This window comes from Abramis brama (genome assembly GCF_963993115.1).
Source record: "Abramis brama genome assembly, chromosome: 25".
NCBI lineage: Eukaryota > Metazoa > Chordata > Actinopteri > Cypriniformes > Leuciscidae > Abramis > Abramis brama.
The window spans coordinates 6,689,337-6,714,779 of record NC_139987.1 but is presented as its reverse complement, the minus strand read 5'-3'; the positions used below and the strand labels follow the sequence as shown (position 1 = coordinate 6,714,779).

Sequence of the window (25,443 nt, the reverse complement as noted above, 5' to 3'; positions counted from 1 at the left end):
ACACTTCGTCATAGTAGTTTTGGTATATTCGCTGACGGTCATGGGAGTGTACCTGCTCATGCCGAACATGTCGCGCTGTCAGGGAATGCGCTCCCAAATCTCTGGAAATTAAATATGTTATTTTATGTGATGTCTGGACGGAACAAAAGGACGCCCAAAAAAAAAATCGGGAAAACTAGTTCGGCTCAGCTGTGAATAATTTAATGCGATGAAGAATTTGGGCTTGATGGCGAAGTGCACATAAACTATGGACGATTATGATGATACTCTGTATCGCCTACGGTAAGTCGCGCGACTTTTTACTGGGAAGTATATAATTGAGGATCGCTGCTGGTGTGGCGCGCGCTGCTTTCGAGATGCGCGCGAAATGCTTATGCAACATCATCCCTATAATAAAATTATTTTCAAACTTTTTTTCTATGAAAGCAAATAGGCAGTGATTCATGAGCAACAGCATGCCAATGTTGCCTTGTTTTAAGTTTGTTGCACAGCTAGTTATTTGCTCAAGAAGTTTCGCGAATGCCTTTTGCGTTTGGAGTGATGCGCATTGCATATCATATTAGATATAATTTCATTCGTTTATTTCAACGTCTAATAGAATGCTTGGTCAAGAATATTAATTACAGATCATTGATTTTCATGATGGTTTTGTGAACCAGATGATCCACCTGTATAAGATAGAGTGTATCTGCTCTAGCCTATATAAGTTCTTTAGGTGCACAGATGTCAGTAAAGTTGTAGCCTACAACACCATCAAGCACAATTCGCGCTCAAAAAGACTTCCGCGTTTTGCAGAACAATTGATTCTTCCACGTTTCATTAATTCGATCCACCCAAAGTATTAGATAGGCTAATGTTCATTTTCCATTGAAACTAATAACGATGCTCGCATTTCTTCACGTTTATAAAATACAGTATACAGAAACACATTTCAGACAATAGCTTAACGTAGTTTCAGTTTCATTATTCACTGTAAGAGCCGCAAATGCACTCTTATGACAGATACGTTTTCTACATGATTCAATTCGTAGAAAGTAATATTAAACAATAATAATTTATTGACTTGAATAAAACTAGTTGATGTAATTCCATATAATTTTTACAGTGATGGTCATTTGCAGGCATATGCATGGCAAACAGTCAATATGAATAAAAAATAAATATGATATATTTCAGCTGAGGCATGAGACCACAGGTAATGACAACAGTAATAGCAAGTGAGTTAGACAACAATAACAGTTATGGAGAACTCTCAATGAGAAGTTCATTACAACTTAATTGTAATGAGTGCAAATTTCCTTTTGCTGTACGTGAAAACTGTACGTGCAGAAGTATGAAGACAGAGGAGGTATCGGGGGTGACAAGGATAGGATGTTCCAACTTTGAGGTCCCAAGATATACTGGTGCGCACATTTGCACCCATTACCCCTCAGCATTCCTGGGGTTCAGGTTCTGAGCCTGTCGATATATTAGAGCAAGTGCTTTCCACGAAGCACAAGGGACCATCCATCAAGGGACTAGTACACCAGGCACCAGGTGCAAATTGGCTTGATGGAAGTGATCATTTTATGGTTTATCCTGGGCTGAGTTGTGGTCTATCTATTACGGTGATGCTGGTTGAGATGTAGGTTAAATCAGAGGGTTGGAATAACTCTAAATATTTATAACTTTGCATATACGTATTTAGCTGACAATTTAGGAGTTCAGCAGTGTGCAGTTTTACTTCCCCCTAACTTTTAGCCCACGAGGTATGAATAGGCTAATATATAATATATTGTGTTTTACAGTACAGTAGTAAATAACTTTCAAACGGTTTCCTGTTTGAGGTCAGATTTTCTTCAGCCCCCGCGCGTCACATGGTCACAAGACAGTGAAGTTATTTCCTGTTTATGGCTTTTTCAACATGTTCCACACACGACGTGCTCAGTTCAAACAAACCCATTTTAGCCTGTATTATTTTAAAATGTAGTGGGCTATTTTAACGTCACTGCTGCGTCATTTTGGCCTCATTACATATAAGAATCGAGTCGCCAAATTATTGATATGTAATTATTTTGTAATTATAAAGGTAACGTGTAACACTCGCACAATGCAAATTGTGTCGATGATGTTCCCGCGTGATTGGGGTGTCTGTGTGGGCGCGCGCAGCTAAATAACAGAATTCCCTCGTGCAGATGCTCCCCGTGACCATGAATCACGCCCCGAAACCCTCCACCGCAACTATATTCAGAACCCACGGACACGTTTTGTCACACGCGTGAAACCCAGAGACGTTAAATTCAGCAGCAGCGTGGAAACATGACTCGCGCGAGCAGATTCAAGCTACGCTGTGGATGTTTCGCGCGCGCGGTCACTTACATGGTGCGTAATTGAATTCATTTTTTAATGTAGCCTATTTATGTACAACTTACTATCTTAAAGTGTTACTTCATTTATCGTATTTATTTTCTAATGTTGCATATGAATTGTTCACAATATTGTTTAAATGTAATACAGTATACATTGCATTTTCTATTAGGATATTGCTTTGTGTTTAATGATTCACTTCACACAACTATGTTTCTAATAATATTTGCGCGATTTCCTTTTACCTTACAGTTTATAAAAAAAATGTCATGCCTTTAGATTAGGCTATCTATGGCTGTTGTTGTTGTGTGTTTTTTTAAAATACTTTTAAGAGTGTGATGAATAAAATGTACTGAAAGAGAGGAGTGCCCACATGGCCACATGCATGAGTCTCTCTCTGACAAATGATTGATTCTCAACAGCAGTGGGGGCCCTTGCATAATTTTGCATGGCATGGTTGTCCTGACTCCTGACAGGGTGTGGAGTGTCACCGACGCTTTTCTTGGAGGACCAGACTTCAACCGAGGGGTTCGTCCATGCAGCAGGTGCTAGAACAGCAGTTACGTGACAGCTGAAGCTCTGTCCCAGCCAACAAAAATATACTCTAAAGAACGTTTAGCTAACATTCCCTCCCTTTTCACGTGTCAGTCAAAAAATACCTTTTTATTATTTCAACGAAATGATTGCACTATATTTTAGTTCGATAATGTTTTTCATTTAATATTTAGTTTTTTTGTTTTAGGGGATTTTATGGTACTAAATTATATTTATGCAGTAGTTATAATCTATTTATTTACTTTTTTGAGCATGCATGAAAATTAAATTTCCAACTTCCAACTGTCATATATTTCGTATGCTTTGGAGCCCAGACCAAGTTAGGTTTCTTTTTAAAGACGACACTTGGCAGAGTATTGCTGAACTTGAAAAAGTTATAAAGTTTTACATTTATTGTTGCACAAAAATACAATTTTCAATTTTTATATGAAATATATATTTTCAAAGCATGTTTTACTCTGAAACCGTGAAAAAATCAAAGCCATAAATCTAAACAAGTTGTGTTCCAAATTTGAGGTTGATATCTCAAAAAATGAGCTTTCAGTAAGATTTTGTTTGGGCGCAGTACCAAAAGTTTCCAATAGATGAAATTCGTCTCCCATTAGTTTCCAATGCCCAATAGCCTACATGCACAGGACCATTTAACCTTTTCGAATCATGTCCATGATTTTTTTTCACACAGCAAGTGCCAAACACTTTGCCAAGTTTCGTAGCCTACCATTCCGATGAATTAAGAAATTAAAAAAAATATATATAGCCTATATTTCTGAATGTTTTTTAAACATCTAGTTTTTTAATTATCCAAGAACGTTTCTTCTTGATTATTCTATCATTTTTGAAATGTTATGAGAACGTTCTCTTGTTATTTTTGAAGAACATTATTGAACATAGTTCTGAGCTATTTCTGAGAACGTTCCCCGTTGGCGGATCCTTCTAATGATTAAATTACTTACTGAGAATAATGGTCATAAATTTTAATATAAATTGTTCTTAGAACAAAATCATACCTTAATCAAGGGGGAATACGCTTTTTAAGAACATTCATCAAAAACAAATAACATCATACAGATATTCCACGAACAATTTTGTCACAATGTTTTCTGCTAACAATACAGAAATATTCAGCAAATGTTAATAACATCATAAGGAAGTTTGGAGAACATTCTAAGAACGTTTCCTCTCTACTTCACGTGAACATAATATATATCATATTAATAGTAATAAGAATGTTCCATAAATATTATGTTAAGAACGTTATGCCCAAACATTTACACAACCTTTAAAAAACGTTAAAGGAAAGTATGGGAAAGTTCCCTGTAAGCTGGGGTTAGAGCCGCACGATTAATTATTAAAAGATCGCGATCTCGATCCAAACACCCACGTGATCTTATTCCTAAATGATCACGATTCGCCTGCATCTAAACCTTAAAATTCAGATCTGTGTTCGCTGATGCAGAGAGAGCAGTTATCCACAGAAGTACTGATAAAAGTTTATACTTTGGATATAAACACTGATGTCTAAATAGAGCAAATGACCTTTTTAGAGTATTGACGCTTCAAATAACGATTGTATTGTTACACCAGTAGGTGGCGACAAGTGACTGTTAAAAAAACTGTTAAAAAAGTGACTCATTTATTCAAAAGATTTGTTCAAAAACTCAGATTCATCCAGTGATGAAACAAGTTATCTTTATGAGTCATTGAATTATTCATTTAATTCTTTTTTTTTTTTTTTTAATAATTCATTCAAATTAATGCATGCAACATTTTTAAATATACATATGCAGCAATTATCGTTTTTATTTTATTGCAATTATTGTTTAGTTGTCTGTTCAGAATGGTGAGAGAATTGTGATCTCTGTTTGAAAAAAAGAAAGAAGAAAAGGGATTCTCAATTTTCCCAGAATTGTGCCACTCTGGAGTGTAGTGTCCAAGTAGGGGAATGAATGATTTATTTTACCTCTGTAATTTTACACCTTCCGACAAGAGCCATCCATGAGCAGCTGGTGAAGATAAAGTCCATTTTCAACTGTCCTTTTTATATGTTTCTCTCCCTGACATTTTGCCCGGCGTTTGTGAAATGTGTTTAATATGGAGTTTTAATCAACATACTGTTGATGGCTGTTTGTAAATCACTCTTATCTGCTCCACCTTCTGTCCTTCAGGAAGTCCCTGAAAAGCAGTAAACAGGCTGAGAGGAGTTCAGAAACACATAGAGGGATCCAGAAAAAGAGTGAGAGAGGGCTTGAGTGAATGGAGATGTGAAGAACATGAAAGAGTCTGAGAGTAAGACAGTTTATTCCTGCAGTGCAGCTGACAGGTGATGGCAATAAGAAATGACATCAGGGAAGGGGGAAGTGAGAGCAAAAGATCATTTTTAAAGAGAAAATTAGTGCCATAATGCTATGGTGTTGCTAAGTGGTTGCTAATGGTGTTCTGGGTGGTTGCTATGTGGTTGCTAAGATGGTTTGAGTGGATGCTTACTGGAACAAGTAAAAAAAAATCACGGGTTACATGCAAAAGCAAACAGCACAACCTAGTCCAATTCACGAACAAATGACTCTAAAATGAACTTGGTGCTTCAAATAACGATTGTATCATCACATCATTACACCAGTAGGTGGCGACAAGTGGCTGTTAAAAAACATATTTGTCATTGAATCATTCAGTCAAGAGATTCGTTCAAAAAGTCTGATTCATCCAGTATTGAAACAAATGAGGTATTTTACGAGTGAGTCATTGAATCATTCATTCAAACCGATTCTTTTAAATAATTCAAATTTATTAAACATTTTAAATAGACTTCAGTAATTAACATTTTGTCAGAACCTTTTGTAAATTACATGTTATTTTGTTTAGATGTCTGTTCAGACTCGTGGGAGAATCGTGATCTCTGTTTGAATCTCTGTCATGATTATCAATTTATCCAGAATCATGCAGCTCTACTGTACATTATATAATGAAATGATGAAATATGAAATATAAATGTATAAAACGTCATCCTAACACAATTTTAAGGCCACACAGAATTTGTGATTTTATGTTTGTGCAGTTTCAGTTATTTTCGGTAAATTCAGAAATAAAGTATAGTACGAATTGTACATAACGTTAAAAAGTTCTTTACACCAGTTTCATGCACAGAATTGTGTGAATGCACGATTAGTGAATGAAGCTCCCAACGCCATGTCGTAAGTACCATAGTTACGAGATTCCAACTGGAAAAAAGTGCAATTACAACTTGTAAACTGGGAATTTTAAGAGAGCTCCTACACCACGTGACTGCTGTACCAGCTGACTCGGCGTTGATGGTGCAACATCACGTGTGTTGTCATCTCGAAATTACAGTAATTACGACATGGCGTGAAAGCATCATGAGACCCGATGTGTTCTTCTCTCCGCAGGTGTGTTTAAGGCGCTGGGGCGTGGCAGCATGCGATCTCCCCGAGCGTGATAGTTCCCCCTGGAGGTCACAGGATGCCGGTGCAGGCAGCTCAATGGACTGAGTTTCTATCCTGCCCCATCTGCTACAATGAGTTTGACGCCTGCAGCCACAAGCCCATCAGCCTGGGCTGCTCGCACACCGTCTGCAAGACCTGCCTGCACAAACTGCACCGCAAGGCCTGTCCTTTTGACCAGACGGCCATTAGCACTGACATTGATGTGCTGCCTGTCAACTGTGCCCTCCTGCAGCTGGTGGGGGCGCCGGTGAGTGAGGCATGCTGGGAGATTGATAGGATTGCTGTTGAGTTTTTGTGTAGATCAGGTCAATCCAGTGTTGTTGCCTTTCAGGGCTGTGAAGCTTAAAATTATTTTTTTATAGTTTTATTTTCAGTGTCTTTAATGGGCATGAAGTTTAAAAAAATAAATAATAATATATAAACATACATACACTACCAGTCAAAAGTTTTGGATCGGTAAGATTTTTAATGTTTTTAAAAGAAGTCTCTTCTGCTCACCAAGGCTGCATTTGTTTGATTAAAAATACAATAACAATACAGTAAAAAATATTACAATTTAAAATAACTGTTTTCTATCATAATATATTTTAAAATGTAATTTATTCCTGTGATCAAAGCTGAATTTTCAGCATCATTACTCCAGTCTTCAGTGTCACATGATCCTTCAGAAATATCAAATCCCAATGAATTTCTTGTTTTTTATTTTTATTTTCATTACTACAATGCAATATTTTAATTTAGCTTCAGGTCATTTTCACCAGTGGTCAGAAAACTTATGCTGTTTACAGTGACATAGACACACAGTAGAAATCTGCTGGCAGGGCTTCATATCTGCCAATGATTTTTTTCCCTGCAGGTTCCAGAGGGAGAGATCGTAAGTGTCGGCAGTGCTGAAGACACGAGACATTATGAAGTGTGCAGGATGTGTGTGGAGGAGCTGGCGCTGTATCTCAAACCAATCAGTGGAGGAAAAGGTGAGAGTGTGGAGAGAATGAAACAGGTACGATGTCAAGAACAACGCCTGTGAGGGCTGCATTATTGTTTAGGTTTGCGGCTGAATGAGCTCAGATTAGAACAGCGCAACGTTTCCTGTTGTTCAGCGGGTACGTGTGCTCGATCTGTCTGTGGTTGGTGATATTTGCGTCAGTGGGAAAAACAAAACAAAAAAACAGCGAAACCCAAAAGGCCACTTCTTAAACAAAAGAAAAACATGCTGCTATTTTATTTGTTTACAGTATACACATATGTTTAGCAATTCTTAACAAAAGCAGTAAACAGTAAAAACACACTTTTTTACATATCAGTAATTTCACGCTGTGTTGACTGTTGAACACTAGAACGGCTCTTTGTGGGCCAATAAAACACTTCGTGAGCAGTAAAGCTTCAGGAAACCGGTGGAAAAGTCTGTTTCAGGGCTCAATTGACTGTTTTATTTGAGTAACAATAAAAGTTACTCCTCACAGCAGACTAGTGGGGCGCCAAAGGCTAAAGCTCTTAAACTCCTCATTGACTGGCCTTGAGCTCATATCAGAGCTCCTCTGCCAAGCCTCCACTATATTACTGTGTGCTGTAGTCATAAGACTCGCGGGACTTTCACCCTCGGGATGTTTCGCAGCTCCTGGAAGTAAGAATAGTAGTAGATATTGTTGTAGATAGTGCATTAGTTGTAGATTAACTAAAAAATTATAAACTGAAAGGCGGTGCTGAGTAACTGATTACATGTATACTGGATTACGTAATCAGATTAAAAAAATTAAGTACTTGTAATTAGATTAAATTACATTATACTTTTCTTGTCAGCTGAACCACTTTTCCCTGATATATTTACTTGAAGCCCTTAGATTAAGGGGGATTGTTTTGTAATTTATTTATTTTGATTGTTTGATTGTTACATTACCCTGACGTAATGTAATATTTAATGCACTTCATGTTGTTGACAACAAAGAATGGATTTTTTTTTCTCTTTGTATTTTTATATCAAAATGGTACCAGATTACCCTATTCAAATCAATGTGATAAACGAGTTATGTCAAAAGTAATCTAAAAAGTAATCAAAAAGTAGTCAGAATACATGACCTAAAATAAGTAATCTGATTACTTTACTAACTACAAATTTTGTCATGTAATTTGGAATCATTAACTGACTACACTAAGTAATCTGCCCAGCAATTTAATTGTCATTTAATTGCATCAAGGATATTTTGACTTCAGACCAACATGCATATGTATGTGATTATGTATTAAAAAAAAGCATGCAGGTATTTTATATGCAATAAATGCAATGAAATTCACAGAAAAATAGTAAATGTTTACAATATACACAAATGTTTAGCAATGCTTAATTAAAAACAGTAAAATGATTTCAAACAAAAGAAATAGAGCAAAGAGCATACAAATAGTACATTATACATACATACATATATATATATATATATATATATATATACACAAATACATACTTAAAATACTTTAAACAAGAAATTAATTTAATACATTTTTAAGTTTAATGTAACTTATTTAAAGTTAAATATGCATGTTACAGCCGCACAGAATACTTGATATTTATGGACTGTGGATTGACTTCTTGATAAGATCATAAATATATAGCTTTGAATCATGCATATAAAAGTAAGTGTGTATTTTTCTGTCCCACACAGGTGTAGTGACCCTCAGTCAGAGCGCGCTCAGTAGACCCATGCAGAGGAAGCTGGTGACCCTGGTGAACTGTCAGCTGGTCGAGGAGGAGGGGCGTATGCGTGCGGTGCGGGCGTGCAGGTCTCTGGGAGAGCGCACTGTCACTGAACTGATCCTGCAGCACCAGAACCCACAGCAGCTCTCCGCCAACCTATGGGCCGCCGTGCGGGCACGCGGCTGCCAGTTCCTCGGACCTGGTGAGTTCTGTGTTACCGTGTGTGTAACATCTCTAGCACTGCTTCATTTTATTATTCCTCATTAAAGGGGTCATGACATGAGAAATCAAATTTGCCTTGATCTTTTGACATATAAGAGGTCTTGTACCATTAAACATCCTGCAAGTTTCGTAGCTTAAAAAATGTTTTATTAACAAAGTTTGAGCATGCTCAGATAATCTACTCAGTCAGCGCAATGAGGCCTAGATATAAAACACTGACTCACCTCTGTCCCACAACAGTTGCGTCAAAGCAAATAGAGCCATTATAATAACTGACGCTGTGTACACTGGATACAGTGTGTTCAGTTTCTGATGGACTTCACACACTTGAGTCTGCTGACAACAGGACAAATGGAAGAGTGAAAGAACAAATCGCTTTGACGCGTCCAGTTTAAACAGATTGTTTGTGTCTCTGTACAGACTCGAGAAGGATCTCAGAGTCGAAAACAAGTGTATTGTTTATTTTAATGGCCCGGATCGTGTCGAATGATTATATGTTTGTTCAGAGCATTTTCTTTTGTAAATGAGGCACAGTGTAATGGAGAGTTCGCAAAGAAGCTTTAGTTGAAAGATGAAGCAGCAACTGTATTGAATCTGACAGCAGCTGCATCACAAACCATAAGTAAAAGATTTCATAATGCTTTGTCTGGAAATGACGGTTATATATGGATAATGTTTTCAAAACACTTACTCGCGTTCGATAGTGAGTGTGCATTGATACTATTTCCTATGCAATGACGTTAGCCAATCATAAAAGTAGCCGTTTACTGAAAAAAACGTAAAAAAACATCCCTTGAAAACATATGATGTAAGTCATGACCCCTTTAAAGATACATCATTAAAGATGCATACCTGGTTATTTTTTGCATATTTCGGGTTATCTACAACTTAGTGCAAATTTATATCCAATATTTCAATTTATGACATGACCAGAAAAAAGTAAATCTGATTGCTTTAATTCAGTTATCATTAAGAGCATACTGTGAAGGAATCGGAAGGGATGTGACAACTGTCCATAAAGGACTCTTCTGTGTTCTTAAAAATATGACCAGACGCTTTGGAAATGTTTTCCCAAAAGGACAAATTAGACAACTTCACATTATCTTTATGGCTGTCTGGGTCGACTTTGTTTTTCAAAGGCCAATGCTGATAGTTATGTCTAGAGAGTAAAGTATAATGCAGATAATGCATAGTAAAATCTAATGACAGTGAATGAGATTTACACATCTCAGAAAAACAGATATGGTTTATTATTCATTGACAAGTCTATCGGTAGGTTAGTAAGCTAAGGGGAAAATGTCCCATTTTCCCAAGTTGTTATGGTGTATTAATAGTTTTTATGTAGTTTATATAATTTTTTAAAATAATGTAATACATAAGAAAGATTTTTTTTTTTTTTTAAAGAAATTAATGAATGGTGCTGTATATATATATATATATATATCCTGATATATATATATATATATATATATATATATATATATATATATCCTGATATATATATATATATTTTATTTAGATTTTTAAATTTTAATTTTAATTAGGCGATTCTAATAATCTCAAAATGCCCATATATGGTTTGATTAATCAGCTTGCTGATAATGCAGTCTTTCACTAGATGCAAAAAAAGTTGTAAATAACCCAAAATATTCCTTTAATGTATGTGAAGGGAATGTCCAAATATGCATTTGTGCTTGGCTGTCAATGATGATTACTCATAGGGCAGATTCTGAATGTGAAAACATGTGATCTCCATTTGAGTTTTCTAGTCTGAGAACATCCATGGCATAAATCCATTCCTTCGACCAAGCACGCACTGATCACAGCACTAACTATGTGTCTTTGTCCATATATGTATATGTAATACGTATATATATATATATATATATATATATATATATATATATATATATATATATATATATATATATATATATATATATATATATATATATATATATATCAGCCATGCAGGAGGACGCTTTGAAGCTGGTGCTGCTGGCTCTGGAGGACGGCTCGGCTCTCTCCAGGAAGGTTCTGGTGCTGTTCGTGGTGCAGAAACTGGAAGCGCGGTTCCCTCAGGCGTCTAAGACCAGCATTGGTCACGTGGTTCAGCTGTTGTACCGTGCCTCCTGCTTTAAGGTCAGAGCTAAAATCAGCTTCACGCAGTGATTGCGCTAAAACCGCTGATCACTTAACAGCCATTACTCTCAGTATGAAGCCCCTGACAGCATGAATAGAGCGGAAAAGAGTTATCTAATGTGTTAAGCCTGACGTAACTTGATATTATGTGGATATAAAGTGCTTGGCAATGGGAATATCTAATACAGTCTTGATATGCATTTAAACAGCTTGATGTTTGTAAATGAGCTGGGATATTTCACTGAGGCTTGATTTACTGTGGCACCTTATGAAATAAATCATCTTAATGAGATCATTTACATCGAACATCAATCAGTGTTGCTTATTTGGAGAATTCAAGTGTGTTAATTACAGGGGCTTGTACACAAACAGCCATTCCTCTTTATTTTTTCTTTCAGGTGACCAAACGTGATGAAGACTCCTCACTCATGCAGCTCAAAGAGGAGTTTCGCACTTACGAAGCCCTGCGCCGAGAACACGACGCTCAGATCGTTCACATCGCCATGGAAGCGGGACTGCGTATCTCACCCGAGCAGTGGTCGTCTCTGCTGTACGGGGATCTCATGCACAAATCTCACATGCAGTCCATCATAGATAAGGTACTGCATGTATAGTGCACGAATCATCAAAATAATAATATAACAAACAAATATATAACAATCAAATATGTAATATAATATAATATTGTAATATAGTAATACAGAGTAATACCCATTATTCCAATCTTCAGTGTCACATGATCCTTCAGAAATCATTCTAATATGATGATTTGATGCTCAAGAAACATTTCTGATTATTATCATCAATGTTAAAAACAGTTGTGCTGCTTCATATTTTTGTGGAAACCACGATAAAAAAAAAATCAGGATTCTTTGAAGAATAGGAAGTTCAATGAACGGCATTTATTCGAAACATAAATCTTTTGTAACAATATAAATGTATTTACTGTATTTATTTAATGTGCCCTTGCTGAGTAAAAGTATTAATTTCTTTCTTTTTTCTACAGTCTTTCACAAAAAGTATTTTCAATCATAATAATATTTCACAATATTTACCATATTTTGATCAGATAAATGCAGCCTTGTTGAGAGACTTCAAAAACATTAAAGAATCGTAAATATTCCAAATTTTTTACTTTTGAATTGTATTAAATAATAATAATAATAATAAAATATATTTATATGTAATATAGTACAGCAAACTGGAATTTATAGAATATATATTTATGTATTTGTAGTTTTTATATACTACTATTTATATGTAATTAGTTGATATAAATGTTAATAAATAATTATCTTTTTGGTTTAGCTATATATATATATATATATATTTAAATAACAATTTAATAATTAAAATGTAATAAAGCAAATATTTCTATATTTTAGTTGAATATGTTGGGCACTTTTGTCTCTTTGGTGCAAATCTGAATTCATTTGTCCTTTTCCACCCCAACGCCACAGCTTCAATCCCCAGAATCCTTTGCAAAGAGCGTGCAGGAGCTCACCATAATCCTGCAGAGAACCGGAGACCCAGCCAACCTCAACAGCCTCAGAGCTCCTCTCGAGCGGCTGGCCGGCATCGACCACAACCCTGGTGAGGACTCGCACTCGCACTTCCACAGGGGTGCAAACACAATCAGATTACAGAGCAATAACCTGTGTGTGTGTGTGTGTGTAGATGCGGCCGCTCCATCCTGGGCAGAGCTGGAGAGTGTGTTATTGGCCGTGAAGGTTGTTGTCCACGGGCTGGTGGAATTCATCCAAAACTTCAGCAAGAAGAGCAATGAAAGCCCTCAGGTACGGCCTGATCTCTCATTACACTGTTTCAGGATGGATTCTGCTCAATACATTTATTCTACATCACTTTAAAGGCACAGTATGTAAGTTTCACCGATAGAGGTCACTTATTTAAAACAATAACAATGGCGTAGGTTGATGACGCCATGAATGAGCATGAAATCATGGGAGTTGTCGTCTTCACCTCCACAGCCAATGGGAATACATCCGATTGGACTCAGGCAAAAATCATGTTCATGGATGAGCAAATGTATTCAAGTTTTATTAATGTTACTGTGGTATGAAGCAGGGCGGGGCCGAGAGCCGTGGGAGCGGAACGAGCGAATGCTAATGAGAGACAGATACCTGCGCGACACACCAGTCTCGAGTCACATGGGCTCTGGAGTTTTTTTATGCTTGCATGCCGCTGTTTATGTTTATTTTACGATTTAAGTTTAACTTTTGCCGGTTCCCGCCTCATTCTTCCCTGAACTTGAACTTTGTTACAATTGCGTTTGATCACTTAAAATCATATTATTTTATTTCATTTTAATGAAATTTGGGATATTTTAATCCAAAAATCTTTCGTATTGTGTCTTTAAGTACAACTTCCCGAAATGCAAAAAGCTTTGAAATTATGTCAATTTAATCAGGAAATTCAAACATTAAATGTGGTTTCAATACGGTTTAATGTAGTGGATGATAGATATACCTGTCATACCTATATAGAGGTTTTGTTAAAAGATAACGTAAAGCTTACCAAAATGTAAACATTTAGGTCTGTCAAAAATAATGTGTTAATTTCCGCAATTAATATTTTCTGTTTAACGCGGTAAAAAATTAATTCATTACCACAGCATCAGTTTTTCCCTTCTTTGCATCCTTTGACTGGTTTTACAGTAAAAACATGAATAAGTTCATGTATTGAATGTATTTAGAAATGTATGTTCGTGTATAAATGTATTTCTGGGTCTCCAAATGATGGAGCAGGTCACAAATTATCACAGCCATAATTTAATATCTCTATACTTATACAGTACGTCAACAATTGACCCATTTATATCTATTATTATTTCACCAAAGGCATTTTGAAAGAAGCTTCTGACACAATTTTGATACTTGAATAAATCATATCCATTAAGTTTCCTGAGCTATGAGAGAGCAATCTATTACCAGTTTATTTATTTTTATTTTTTGCTGATCCTGGAAGTTTTCTATGCTGTTCTCTTTGTCCAGGCTCAACCCAACAGCAAGTACAAGACGAGTATGTGCAGGGACTTACGGCAGCAGGGCGGCTGTCCGAGAGGGGCCAGTTGCACTTTTGCCCACACGCAGGAAGAGCTTGAGAAGTGAGAAACACACACACGCACGCACAAACGCACACACACACGTTGGGTTTTCATGATTTTTATACTGTAAAAACTGTATATTAAATTCCCTAACCTCACCCAAAGACCTGTTCCTCATTCTTATTCAAGCTCACCCACACAATCCCATCAACACAACAGCACACTTCTGGCATGACTCTGCCTGGATCTGCCTTCCCTCCTTCCCCTCCTCACGTTCTCTCTACATCTTTCTTTTAGGCACAGAATGAGGAATAGGAAAGCCAGTGGGGTGGTGAGGCCCTTTCTGTCAGTTCCAGCAGTTATGCTAAAAGCCAGCACCAAAGGAGTAGTCCCAGGGTCAGAGGTGAAGAGCCATGAGAAAGAGGACGCGTCTCCCACTCAGCTCATCCCAAGAGGAGGAGACCACCAGGAGGACAAAATGCTGCTCAATGGTGCTAATGGACTGCCTGCTATCAGCCTAGAACAGTAAGTTCTGTTTGCCAAGGCAAGCCTCACTGTTACTAAAGCTCATACTTACCGCAACAGATTTGAACAAACTTTGGTGCTTAACTCCGGCAGCATTTGTGCTACAGCCTTGAATGATGACTCAAATCATTGTTGAGGAGAGGTGTACTATTACTTTTCAACGCGGTCGTCAAACTTTTTGGCGAAAATCACACTTTTGATACCAAAATAAGGAATGTGTGTGATTTGTGTATATCATTTGTAATCTGCTATTCTGCTATACATTCAGGTCTTCCTGGAGTTTTGCACCACAATAAAAAGCGCTATGGTTTAATGTTTGAAAGCAATTAAGTCATAAATGTTAGTATTGTTGTAATTTTACTGTAAACATTGTCTGTAAAATTATTATTATTATAAATACTTAAAATCACAGTACTATAATATTATTAATCGAGTAATATATTTATTTATTGCTTTATTTAAATGTATAATTTAATATAATAATAATAATGATATGATATGATATTTAGTTTCCTTTTTATAAAAAGGAACTGAATGTGTTAACATGCTAACGATGAAAAATGAAAAAAAAGAAGTATTGAATTGAGAGCCAAAATGTATTTCTTTGTCCATCTTTGATTCTTATGGAAGCTGTTTCTTTTCCCAGAAATCCCATCAATCATAGCCAGTCTTCTGTGAAAGCTTTGGTAAGAGAGGTAGAGGAAGGTCTCCTCAAACACGGTCCTGTCCTCACGAGAGCTCACCCTGAGATTTACCACTCTCAGGACCAGAGAACGTACGACCTGTCACCCTACCACCAACCTGCCAGTAAGCGACAAACCCTGTATCTCTCTTGTGGCATAATATCCTCCATTACACTCCCTCACTTCTGTTTTTCCTCCACAGTTCCTCCTCACAGGTCATGCAGTGCTCGCTTCCGTCGTTCCAGCAACGTGCCTGAGTCCATGTTACCCCCTTCAATGGGCCCTCTGTACTCAGATCAGCACTCCTCTATTCCTCCTCCGGACAGATTAGGCCCCGGCCCTTATGGGCCCCCCTCCACCTACACCTCTATGTCCCCCGCTCACGCACACGGCATGTACACCCCCGTCTACGACAGCAGGCGCGCATGGAGGCCGGCGCTGTATCCCAGGGAGGGAGGGAGAAGTAACTCTCTCCCTCCTGAGGTTTTCCATTCCACCGTCTACCAGGCCCCGCTCCGGGAGCGCTACAACTCGCTGGACAGCCCCTACAGCAGCACAGCGGAGCAGAGAGCGGCAATGCACAGGGCACGTTTCATTATCTCATGTCTTATAGGCAGTGTCTTATAGGCACTGTTGGGGGTAACGCATTACAAGTAACGCGAGTTACATAATCAGATTACTTTTTTCAGGTAACAAGTAATGCATTACTTTTAAATTTACAGCAAATATCTGACTTTTTCAAATAAGTTACGCAAGTTACTCCATTTTCTCATTTATTGACTGGCACCTCTCCTGTCCCCATGTTGAGAGAAATCAGGAGTAAGTGTAGAGGCGCTGTGTGCGCTGTGTAACCATACAAAGTTCTGTCATGAAACTCTAGATGGCTGATAGGTCGTTAACTCAATCTGCTTGCAATCACATCATTCTCTAGATGGCTCAGGCTGATTGGTTCCTGCTGTATCAGTAGCCAATGAGCTGTTCAACCTTTAAATACTTGTTCAGCATTTGCTGTAGCAGTTGCAGCGTGCTTTCAGAAACCCTCCACCTTCCCCAGCTCCACCTGTATAGATCTGCCACGGGTAATTCATGTACGCTATTGTACTCACTCAGCAGCAGTGTGTCGTGTGTGTATTGGCAGTAGCAAGTCCCACCAAGACCAAACATATCAACATTGTTATATCCATTACCATGCCAAACACTCATAGAGTTATCATGACAGAAATTATGGTTATTGTTGTTCTAGACTAAATGTGAGCATGCATTTACTCATCTCACTTGCACATACAATAGATTTAAACAGTTAAATGCAAACTCAGAATATATAACAAACACCTGCAGTAATTCGATATGTTAAACAACACAAATATACTTTATGTAATTAATCTCATTACCTTTGATGATCAAATTCAACCATCGAATAAGCAAAAATTTCTTTTTTTCAAGTAAGAGTGTTGAACTTTCTACTACTGCATCATTTCACTTTTGGTGTGAAAGAGCCTTTACATTTGGAAAAAACATTTTACATTTTGAAAAAAAAAAAAATGTTATTAAAAAACAAACAAGCAAGCTCAGCCCAGATGAGAAAGAGTAACGCAAAAGTAACGTAACACATTACTTTCCATAAAAAGTTACTAAGTAATGCAGTTAGTAACCTCTATAGGGAGTAACTTAATATTGTAATGCATTACTTTTAAAAGTAACTTTCCCCAACACTGTTTATTGGCTCTTTTATGTAAAAAGAGTGTCAGGTGGAATTTTTCTTCCATGTTAATTTTAGTTGTAACCAATGGCACCTGTCAGCAGCTGAGTGTGACAAGACATTTTGTCGGTCACTCGGTTTCTATTGTGGTAGGTTTAAAAAAACAACAACAACAACAACATTATTTGCATACCGCTGGTTGCTCAAAAATTACATCCTTCACTTTTAAATGTAAAGTAGGTGATTATGCTGTTTCATCATGAGAATAGAGAAGTTTAAAACTTCTTTTCTGTCTTTTGTATATAGGACGCATATGCCCGTGTTCCGCTTGGCTATGAGGAACTCTATCGCCATAAACAGGAACAGTGGGTACATCACCACGGCAACATGAACAGGCCCTCCCAGTCCTCTCCGGTTTTCACTGTGGATGTGTGTCCAGAGGTACGGCCCAGTGATTTGGTGTTTTTAGAGGTGTGTATCCTGGGAAAACTACAACACATGTCTGCACCGTGCTAAAGTGGTGTTAAATCAGATTTGCCGTTTCTTCAAATAATAACTTTGGCAATAAAGCTGCAGTCGCCCTTCTGAGGTGTGTTAAGCTATTTTAAGTGGGTCTGTTGCTCAGCAACTGATCAATCCAAAGCAAGAAGCAGTTCTGTCCTGAAAATTGTGTGTGCGCACAAGCGCTTTGAAATGCATGAACTCTCAGAGAAAGATTTGGCACCACAGAGGCTGAGTCACTTTGCATTGTTTCTTTCCACCCCCATTTTTTAATTTTGGCAGCCTGTTGCACACGGGTGGGTGTGAGATACTGTAGAATGTTGTCATCTCTCTCTTTCTCCTCCTTTAGCATCCTGAGGGTGTAGGTGGTGGGCGTATGACTTGTAAGTGTCATGGTGGAGAAGAGAGCCTTGCCCACTATTCGCCCTGGTCGTGCAGCAGCATCAGCCCGTTTGAGTCAGTGCCCCACCATTTGTCAACCCACTCCTGTTCCAAACAGCTAGTAAGTGGTCGCTTTAGAACACATTTACTTTTACATTTGCTTACTCAATAACACATTTCTGTTGTTTCCTTTAAAGTGCATCAAACTGAATATAAAGCAGGTACGAGAGGAGTCATTTCAGATCACATTTACAAATATACTAACATATAATTATATACTTTTAAATTTGCTTATTCTTTAACAAATCCCTTTTGATTCCCTCAAAGTGAATTAAGAATAAATGTGTAGAGAGTAGAGTACTACTGGAGTCACTTCAGATCGCATTCACACTGATTCATTCTTAAATTAGCTTACTCAGTAACACTTTCCTATTGTTTCCATCAAACTGAATCAACATAAATGTGTTGCATAAGTGGAGTCACTTTAGATTCACCCTGATTTACTTATAAATTTGCTTGCCAAATAACACATTACTATTAATTCTCCCAAACTAAATAAAAAAATGAACATGTACTGTAGCAGGTACAAGAGGAGTCACTTTAGATAATATTCACTTTGCTTTATTTCTAATTTTACATACTCTACAACACGTGCCTATTGATTAACACAATCTGAACTAAAAACGAATTAGCAGATACAAATGGAGTCACTTCAAATAACATTCACACTGATTTACTCTTAAAATGTTCTTACCCAGTAACACATTCCTGTTAATTCCCTCAAACTGAATCAATATTACTTCAAACTGAATTAAAATACTATGAATGTGTAACAGGTGTAAGTGGAGCCACTTCAGATCACATTTGCACTGATTTACACTTACTGTAAATATGCTTACCATATAACACATTTACATTTTCTCAAACTGAATTAAAAATTAATATGAAACAGGCACAAGTGGAGTCACTGCACATCACATTCACACTGAATTAAAAATGAATGTGTAGCAGATATAATAGGAGTCACTGCACATCACACTGAATCACTCTTTGATTACTCTGCAACACATTTCTATTGATTAATAGATAACTGATTTAAGATAACTTAAACTGATTTAGAAATAAATGTGCTGCAGGTAAATTTACACATTTGGCAAACACTTTTATACAAAGTGCTACATACCCTTTTGTAAAATTAAATAACATATTTCACATTTTTGTTGTGATAATTGTAAATAAATGGTCAGTTTCAGAAATGACCTCTGTATCATGACACTACACAAAGCAGTGCTTCATAAATGTGATTGTGATATGGCTCCTAATGGATATCTAATTATCTGTCCTCAGGACGAGGAGAGTGGTGGCAAGCGGTGGCTGCACATGTTCGAACCCTACAGGCGACTGAAAGAAGAAGATCCCATCATTCCTTTTGGAGAGGGGCCCATCATCTCTAAATGGGGAGCCATCTCCCGAGCTTCCCGCACTGGCTTTCACACCACTGACCCAGTCCAGGCCACCGCATCGCAGGGGTGCGCCGGCACCACATCAATCAACTTCAGAGGTTAGACCTTTTTTGGTTTGCTGTGCTATTGACTCTGAATTCCTTTGGCTTTGAGAGTGATTTGTGTTTTCTTTTCTTTACAGACTATGGCTGCCATATTGGTCACAGTGACCTCAGATGGGGCCCCCGTGGTTCTGATTCCTCTAGTCACTCCAGCTTTCTAGACAGGTACCAAACTAAAAATCTCATTTGCATTGAAGGAGGCACCTGAGCCATATATAGAGACTTGGGAGTGGGCTCTTTTGACTTGGTCCAGTGAACAACCACATAGCAGTGTCATGCATGTATACATTATTATTAGTGTCATTTGTACATTAATTTTACTGTATTGTCGGGAACATTGTACAAGTAGTCTTCAAAGTGTTTCCCAGTCTTCACCCCCATCCTACCCCGCCGTAGTCGTCTCACTGTACCATTCTAAAAATAGAGCAGCAGCCGGAACACAGCTCCACTCGTTTGTGTTTGCAAAGCTCTTACACACAGCAGTGAGGACTTACATTTAATAGTGTCTCCTAAACACACACAAGTCCTTATCTAGGGCCATATTGTAGCATTTTATTTTTTTCCCATGAAATCAACTTAGTTAGTCAATGTCTTTTGCACCACTACTTTAGCCGTGCGTTTCCCTGAAAATAATTGCACACCTTAGAATGTTAGTCAACCAATCAGATTCAAGCATTCAACAGCTCCGTAGTATAAGACATTATAAATGTCACTTTTAATTGATTTAATGCATCCTTGCTGAATAAAAATGTATTTCTTTACAAAAACCTAAATCTTACTGATATAAACTTTTAAACAGTAGTGTATATATAATTATTAATAAAAATAAAACATGCATTTCAGACACTTTCATTTTATAGCTTATAGATGAATCTATCTTTCATTTCCAAAGAAAAAAATCCTTTTCCTCTGATATTTTCCCTCTGATATGTCCTCTAATAATTTAACATTGTTTTTTGGTGTCAATGATGATTACTCATAGGGCAGATTCTGAGTGGGAGAACACCTCTCACCTGATCTCAAAATTGAGTTTCTAGTCTGAGAACACCAAACAACAGAGCCGACTGATTTGTGTACTGAAGTGTAGGTATGTTTCAGAGCTCAGTGTGTGTGTCTGTGTTTCTCAGCGATCAGCTGGCCGTGTCCGGGCTGCATGTAAGGCGTAATTCCTTCAGCAGCGGGTCAAAGCAGGGCATAGATCTGCTGGAGAAGGATGGGACGGAGAGTGAGCCTGACAGAGACATCGAGCTGGAGCTTTCCGCGCTGGACATGGAGGACACTGAGACACAGGACTGCAACTCTGAGGTAACATTTAGACTCAGACTTGAAAGCCTACATTGCATTTGGCAGGTTTTTGTTTTGTTTAGTGTTTAACTGCTTGTATAATCTAAAGGACTCAATTGAAACGCAAAGCCGCTCCCAGAACACCCACCTCTCTGCAGTCTTCTGTGATCCAGCATCCAGTTCTCAGTTTGAAAACAACCTGCCTGACAGAATGGACAACCACCTTATGAAGAAGATGGCATTCAGGTAAGCAGAGCTTTGTTGACACTGCACACAAATCTGATTTGGTTTTCAAATCCCTATTTTTAGGGCTGACTGTTTGCTTGTCATTTTGCAAGTAATGAAATCGGATCAGTTTGATTGTAGGCAATATCCAGTGCATCTACATTGGTTGCCGTTGTAATGATGTAAGCATCTGCACAATGTCAGGATTCTTTCGCATACAACAACTCTCAGCACTGTCATTTTATTGTCATTTTATCTTCACTTTTTCCCAGTTATGTTATAGTTTTTATTGTTATTTTAGAATTTGTTTTAGTTTGATGTGACATGTTTTGGAACAAGTTTCGGATTAATGATCTGTTCACACCAAGTCTGAATTTTTGACACAAAAAACATTAAATGTATTATTATTACTGTATAGATCTAACAATATGAAAATTAATTGACTCTTTCCCCACCAGCGTTTTTGAAAAAAGTTGCCAGCCAGCACCAGCATTTTTGATTATTGATTGAAGTTTTATGGCCCCCAGAATATTTAGTTGTATGAATATCTGAATATGCTATATCAAAAGAAAGAACAGACTCTCTGCTTTTAAACAAACAAAAAAACTGTTTTATTCTTGCTTCATGCATTCTTTTATCAACACTTGAATGTGGATAAGTTCCAAGCAACATTTTGAGCAAAAAGCTGAGAAAATCGTGTTTTTATCAAAGACTACATCCTGACCGGATTCAGAACGATGATCAAAACATAGATTGAGTTCATCAACAAACCTAATGCTTGCACAGTCCTTTAGCTCGTCCTGGATTGACATTTAATTCGGCAGCATTAGGCAGTTTTGATTTATATGCTGTTTAATGTTGATGATCCGTTTATTTTACATATGCATATGATTACATATGCAATCGCTTGTTTCTGTTTCTTCAGCTGTTTTTTGATCAGGAGATTCTGTACTCTTTCAGAAGATGCCTAATAGCGCCCCCTGTCGTATAACAGTGAAACCACAAAAACCCGGAAAATTCCGTCAATGGCGGGGAAACGTTGTTTAATGAATGACAGAAAATTGCGTCAATGGCAGGAAAAGAGTTAACATGACTGAGACTAAAAAGGAAAATGTATAATTGTGTGAATGCAAAAACCTTTGAGATCAACAACATATAATTGTGGGAAGCATTTTCTCTTCCCTTTTAATAGTTGATAATTTATTTTTATTACTAAGAGCTATAATTTATTATTTCTCTTATGACATTACAGAAAGACCCTCTCTCCTGGAGGCCGCAATATGGGGAAGATGCAGATGAGGACGTGCTCGCCCAGGCCCGGAGACCCCCCGCGACCCAGTCCAGGACCTGAGATGCTGCTAAACGGGAACTGAGGCCGGCTGGACACACCAGCCCTCCTCATGTTCTAATTCCATGGGGTCATGCCAAGAATCCACCATCCTCCTTAGGTAGAAGGTAGAGTTGCCCTTATAGGAGTCAATCGAGGCAGCAAGACGCAGCCGAAAGCCTTCTGTATTCATGTGTTCTCTTCATAAGAGCTAGCTATGCCCTGTAATTGTAATCACTCATCATCTGTTCAGAGTCAGTTTGTTTTTCTTAATCACTGCTTGTGGATGAATGTTCACTTTGAGTCACAACTCCACCTCAGGTAACTTTTGATGTCAGCCAATCAGAACCCTCTCCAAGCCAGGAAACCAATTACCCATGTCCCGTAACTCTGTACAGAAGTGACGGTTCTCACTAGCTTTTAGCTCACTGTGGAAACCATAATCTACTGAATAAAAACTATATAGTGGACTCTTCCAGTATATCAAGAATAACCAAGGTGCTTGGAATCTATAGTACTTGCATTATTAATATTATTGCAGTGTTAGCCACTGAAATGTTATGTGCATGAATTATTTGTTGGGCATCATTGTTTGAAACCACCATTCATTGATCATTGTTTAAATGTATGTATAGATTGTGGTATAGGTCTGATATCTCTAAGAGACATTTCATAGGCAATCAGTCAATATTTTGTACTACTACTAAAAAGAACAGTTCACCCAATTCTTTCATTCTGTCATAATTTACTCACCTTTATATCGTTCCAAACCTGTAGGATTCATAATAAAAGTAAATGGAAACAGGCTCTCCAAATTCAGGTGTTATTCTACTTTCAAATTCAGTGCATCAAGATGTGTCTCACCAGCTTTGACAATGTCGATTGGTCACGAAAACTCTGGCGGAAAAAAACACTTTGCAGTGTTGTAGACTAAACCAACTCATTTGGGTCTGAGTCCAGGCCAAGACCTGAGTAGATTGAGTCTGTGTCAAGAGCAAGACTAGAAGAGGCTAGAGTTTTAGTCAAGACAGAGACCAGAAGAGACTCAAGTCTTAATCAAGACCCGGACCACAAAAGGGTCAAGCCCGAGTCAAGAGAGAGACCAGAAGAGGGATGAGTCTGAGTTAAGACAAAGACCAGAAGAGGGAAGAGTCCAAGTCGAGACAGAGACCACAAAAAGGTCAAGATCGAGACCAGAACAGGGTCGAGTGTGAGTCAAGAACGAGTCCAGGAGAGGGTTGAGTCTGAGTCAAGACAGAGACAAGAAGAGGGATGAGTCCAAGTCGAGACAGAGACCACAAAAGGGTCAAGCGCGAGACAAGATCGAGACCAGAACAGGGTCAAGTCTGAGTCAAGAACGAGACCAGAAGAGGGATGAGTCCAAGTCGAGACAGAGACCACAAAAGGGTCAAGATCGAGACCAGAACAGGGTCGAGTGTGAGTCAAGAACGAGACCAGAAGAGGGATGAGTCCAAATAAAGACAGAGACCACAAAAGGGTCAAGCCTGAGACAAGACCAAGACTCGAAGAGAGTTGAGTCTGAGTCAAGAGAGAGACCACAAAAGCGAGTCTGAGACTGAGACTGAGAACAGGAGAGACCACTGAGACCACAGTCAGTGCACAAACATATAGCACCGCTGCGCTTCAGGCGACCTGAGTTTGACTCCCGGCTCGTGGACCTTTCCTGCTCCTGTCCCCCTCTCTCGCTCGCCCACTTCGCTTCCTGTCTACTTACTGTCCTATCATTATAAAGGCAAAAATTGCAAAAACAAATCTTAAAAAAAAGAGAGAAAAAAAGACAGAGACCACAAAAGGTCTGAGTCAAGACCGAGACCAGAAGAGGGTCTAGTCTGAGTCAAGACCAAGAACAGGACAGGCTCATGTTAGAGTCCAGACACCAGAAGTGGGTTGAGTCCAAGCCAATACTTCAATGCTGAATTTTGATAATTTTTGGGTGAACTGTTCCTTTAATAGCTACAAGCAACAAACAGCACAATAGAATTTTAGAGTTCAGTCCGGTTTGAAGATGTGAGATTGTGTTTAGTGTGTATGAAATGCTGATTACAGTGACAGTTCCTATTTGTTGTTTACAGTGGTCCAAAGGTCACCTCATTTTCATTGCTTCTGTTTCTTTTTCGTCAGACAATTAGACTTAGTTTAAATTTCCCCCCCAAAGTTCCTGTTTTCCTTTATTTTATTTCAAAACATTGCTAACTTCCATGAAGTTGTTGGAATATTTTGTATCCTTTTTTAATTGTTTGGTCAGCATTTTGAAAGTACTATCAACCCAACCCAATGCTGGTGTTTTGTGCACTATAGTGCTCCTGAAAGGAGATGAAAACTGTGTTACATCACTTAGAAAAATCTCTCCTATAAACAGCATTTATTTGATTCAGTGTCTAATTTATGACGGGATTGTTTTGTTGAATGTTTTTCTCCCTTCACTGACTTCTCCTTTGTTAAATGTATTGCCTGGACCAGTAAAGTGTACATGTATATGTTTGTATTTGTGTATGAAAGTGCACATGTCTTTGTTAAGCCTGAACAAAATATGAATATGAATGCATTATCACTTAAGACTGTTAATCACGGTTTTACTTATGTGATATTAGTGTTTTTCCACTGAAATGAGTAATGAGTGAAATCTTCCTGGTCATTAAATTTCATTTTGCCTCCTGCAGTCGAAGTGTTTTTCGACAGGGGATGTTACAGCTGCACCTTCCAGCAAAGATATTGTTTTTTTGTTGCAAAATGCTGATATACACAGAAATTTGTTCA

The 25,443-nt window shown here is 37.9% G+C and overlaps 1 protein-coding gene across 5 annotated transcripts; it reads left to right on the top strand.

The window, feature by feature from the left end:
* Positions 1–23,956, top strand: LOC311076099 (roquin-2-like). 5 transcript variants are annotated; one of them, XM_084103991.1, is made up of 20 exons: positions 2,226–2,361; positions 2,769–2,874; positions 6,303–6,606; positions 7,216–7,333; positions 9,017–9,250; positions 11,237–11,412; positions 11,811–12,011; positions 12,873–13,005; positions 13,090–13,208; positions 14,424–14,536; positions 14,774–15,001; positions 15,648–15,808; positions 15,887–16,269; positions 17,690–17,854; positions 18,234–18,386; positions 19,613–19,826; positions 19,910–19,994; positions 20,957–21,134; positions 21,223–21,359; positions 22,591–23,956. In XM_084103991.1, exons 3-20 carry the CDS (start codon positions 6,376–6,378, stop codon positions 22,709–22,711), a joined length of 3,150 nt encoding a protein of 1,049 aa, XP_083960117.1. In that variant the 5' UTR covers positions 2,226–2,361; positions 2,769–2,874; positions 6,303–6,375; the 3' UTR covers positions 22,712–23,956. The 5 variants fall into 5 exon arrangements, with proteins under 5 accessions (XP_083960115.1, XP_083960119.1, XP_083960116.1 ...); XM_084103992.1 differs by having other exon boundaries at positions 2,234–2,361; positions 2,772–2,874; XM_084103989.1 differs by lacking the exons at positions 2,226–2,361; positions 2,769–2,874 and adding an exon at positions 1–282.
* The last annotated feature ends 1,487 nt before the right edge of the window (positions 23,957–25,443 follow it).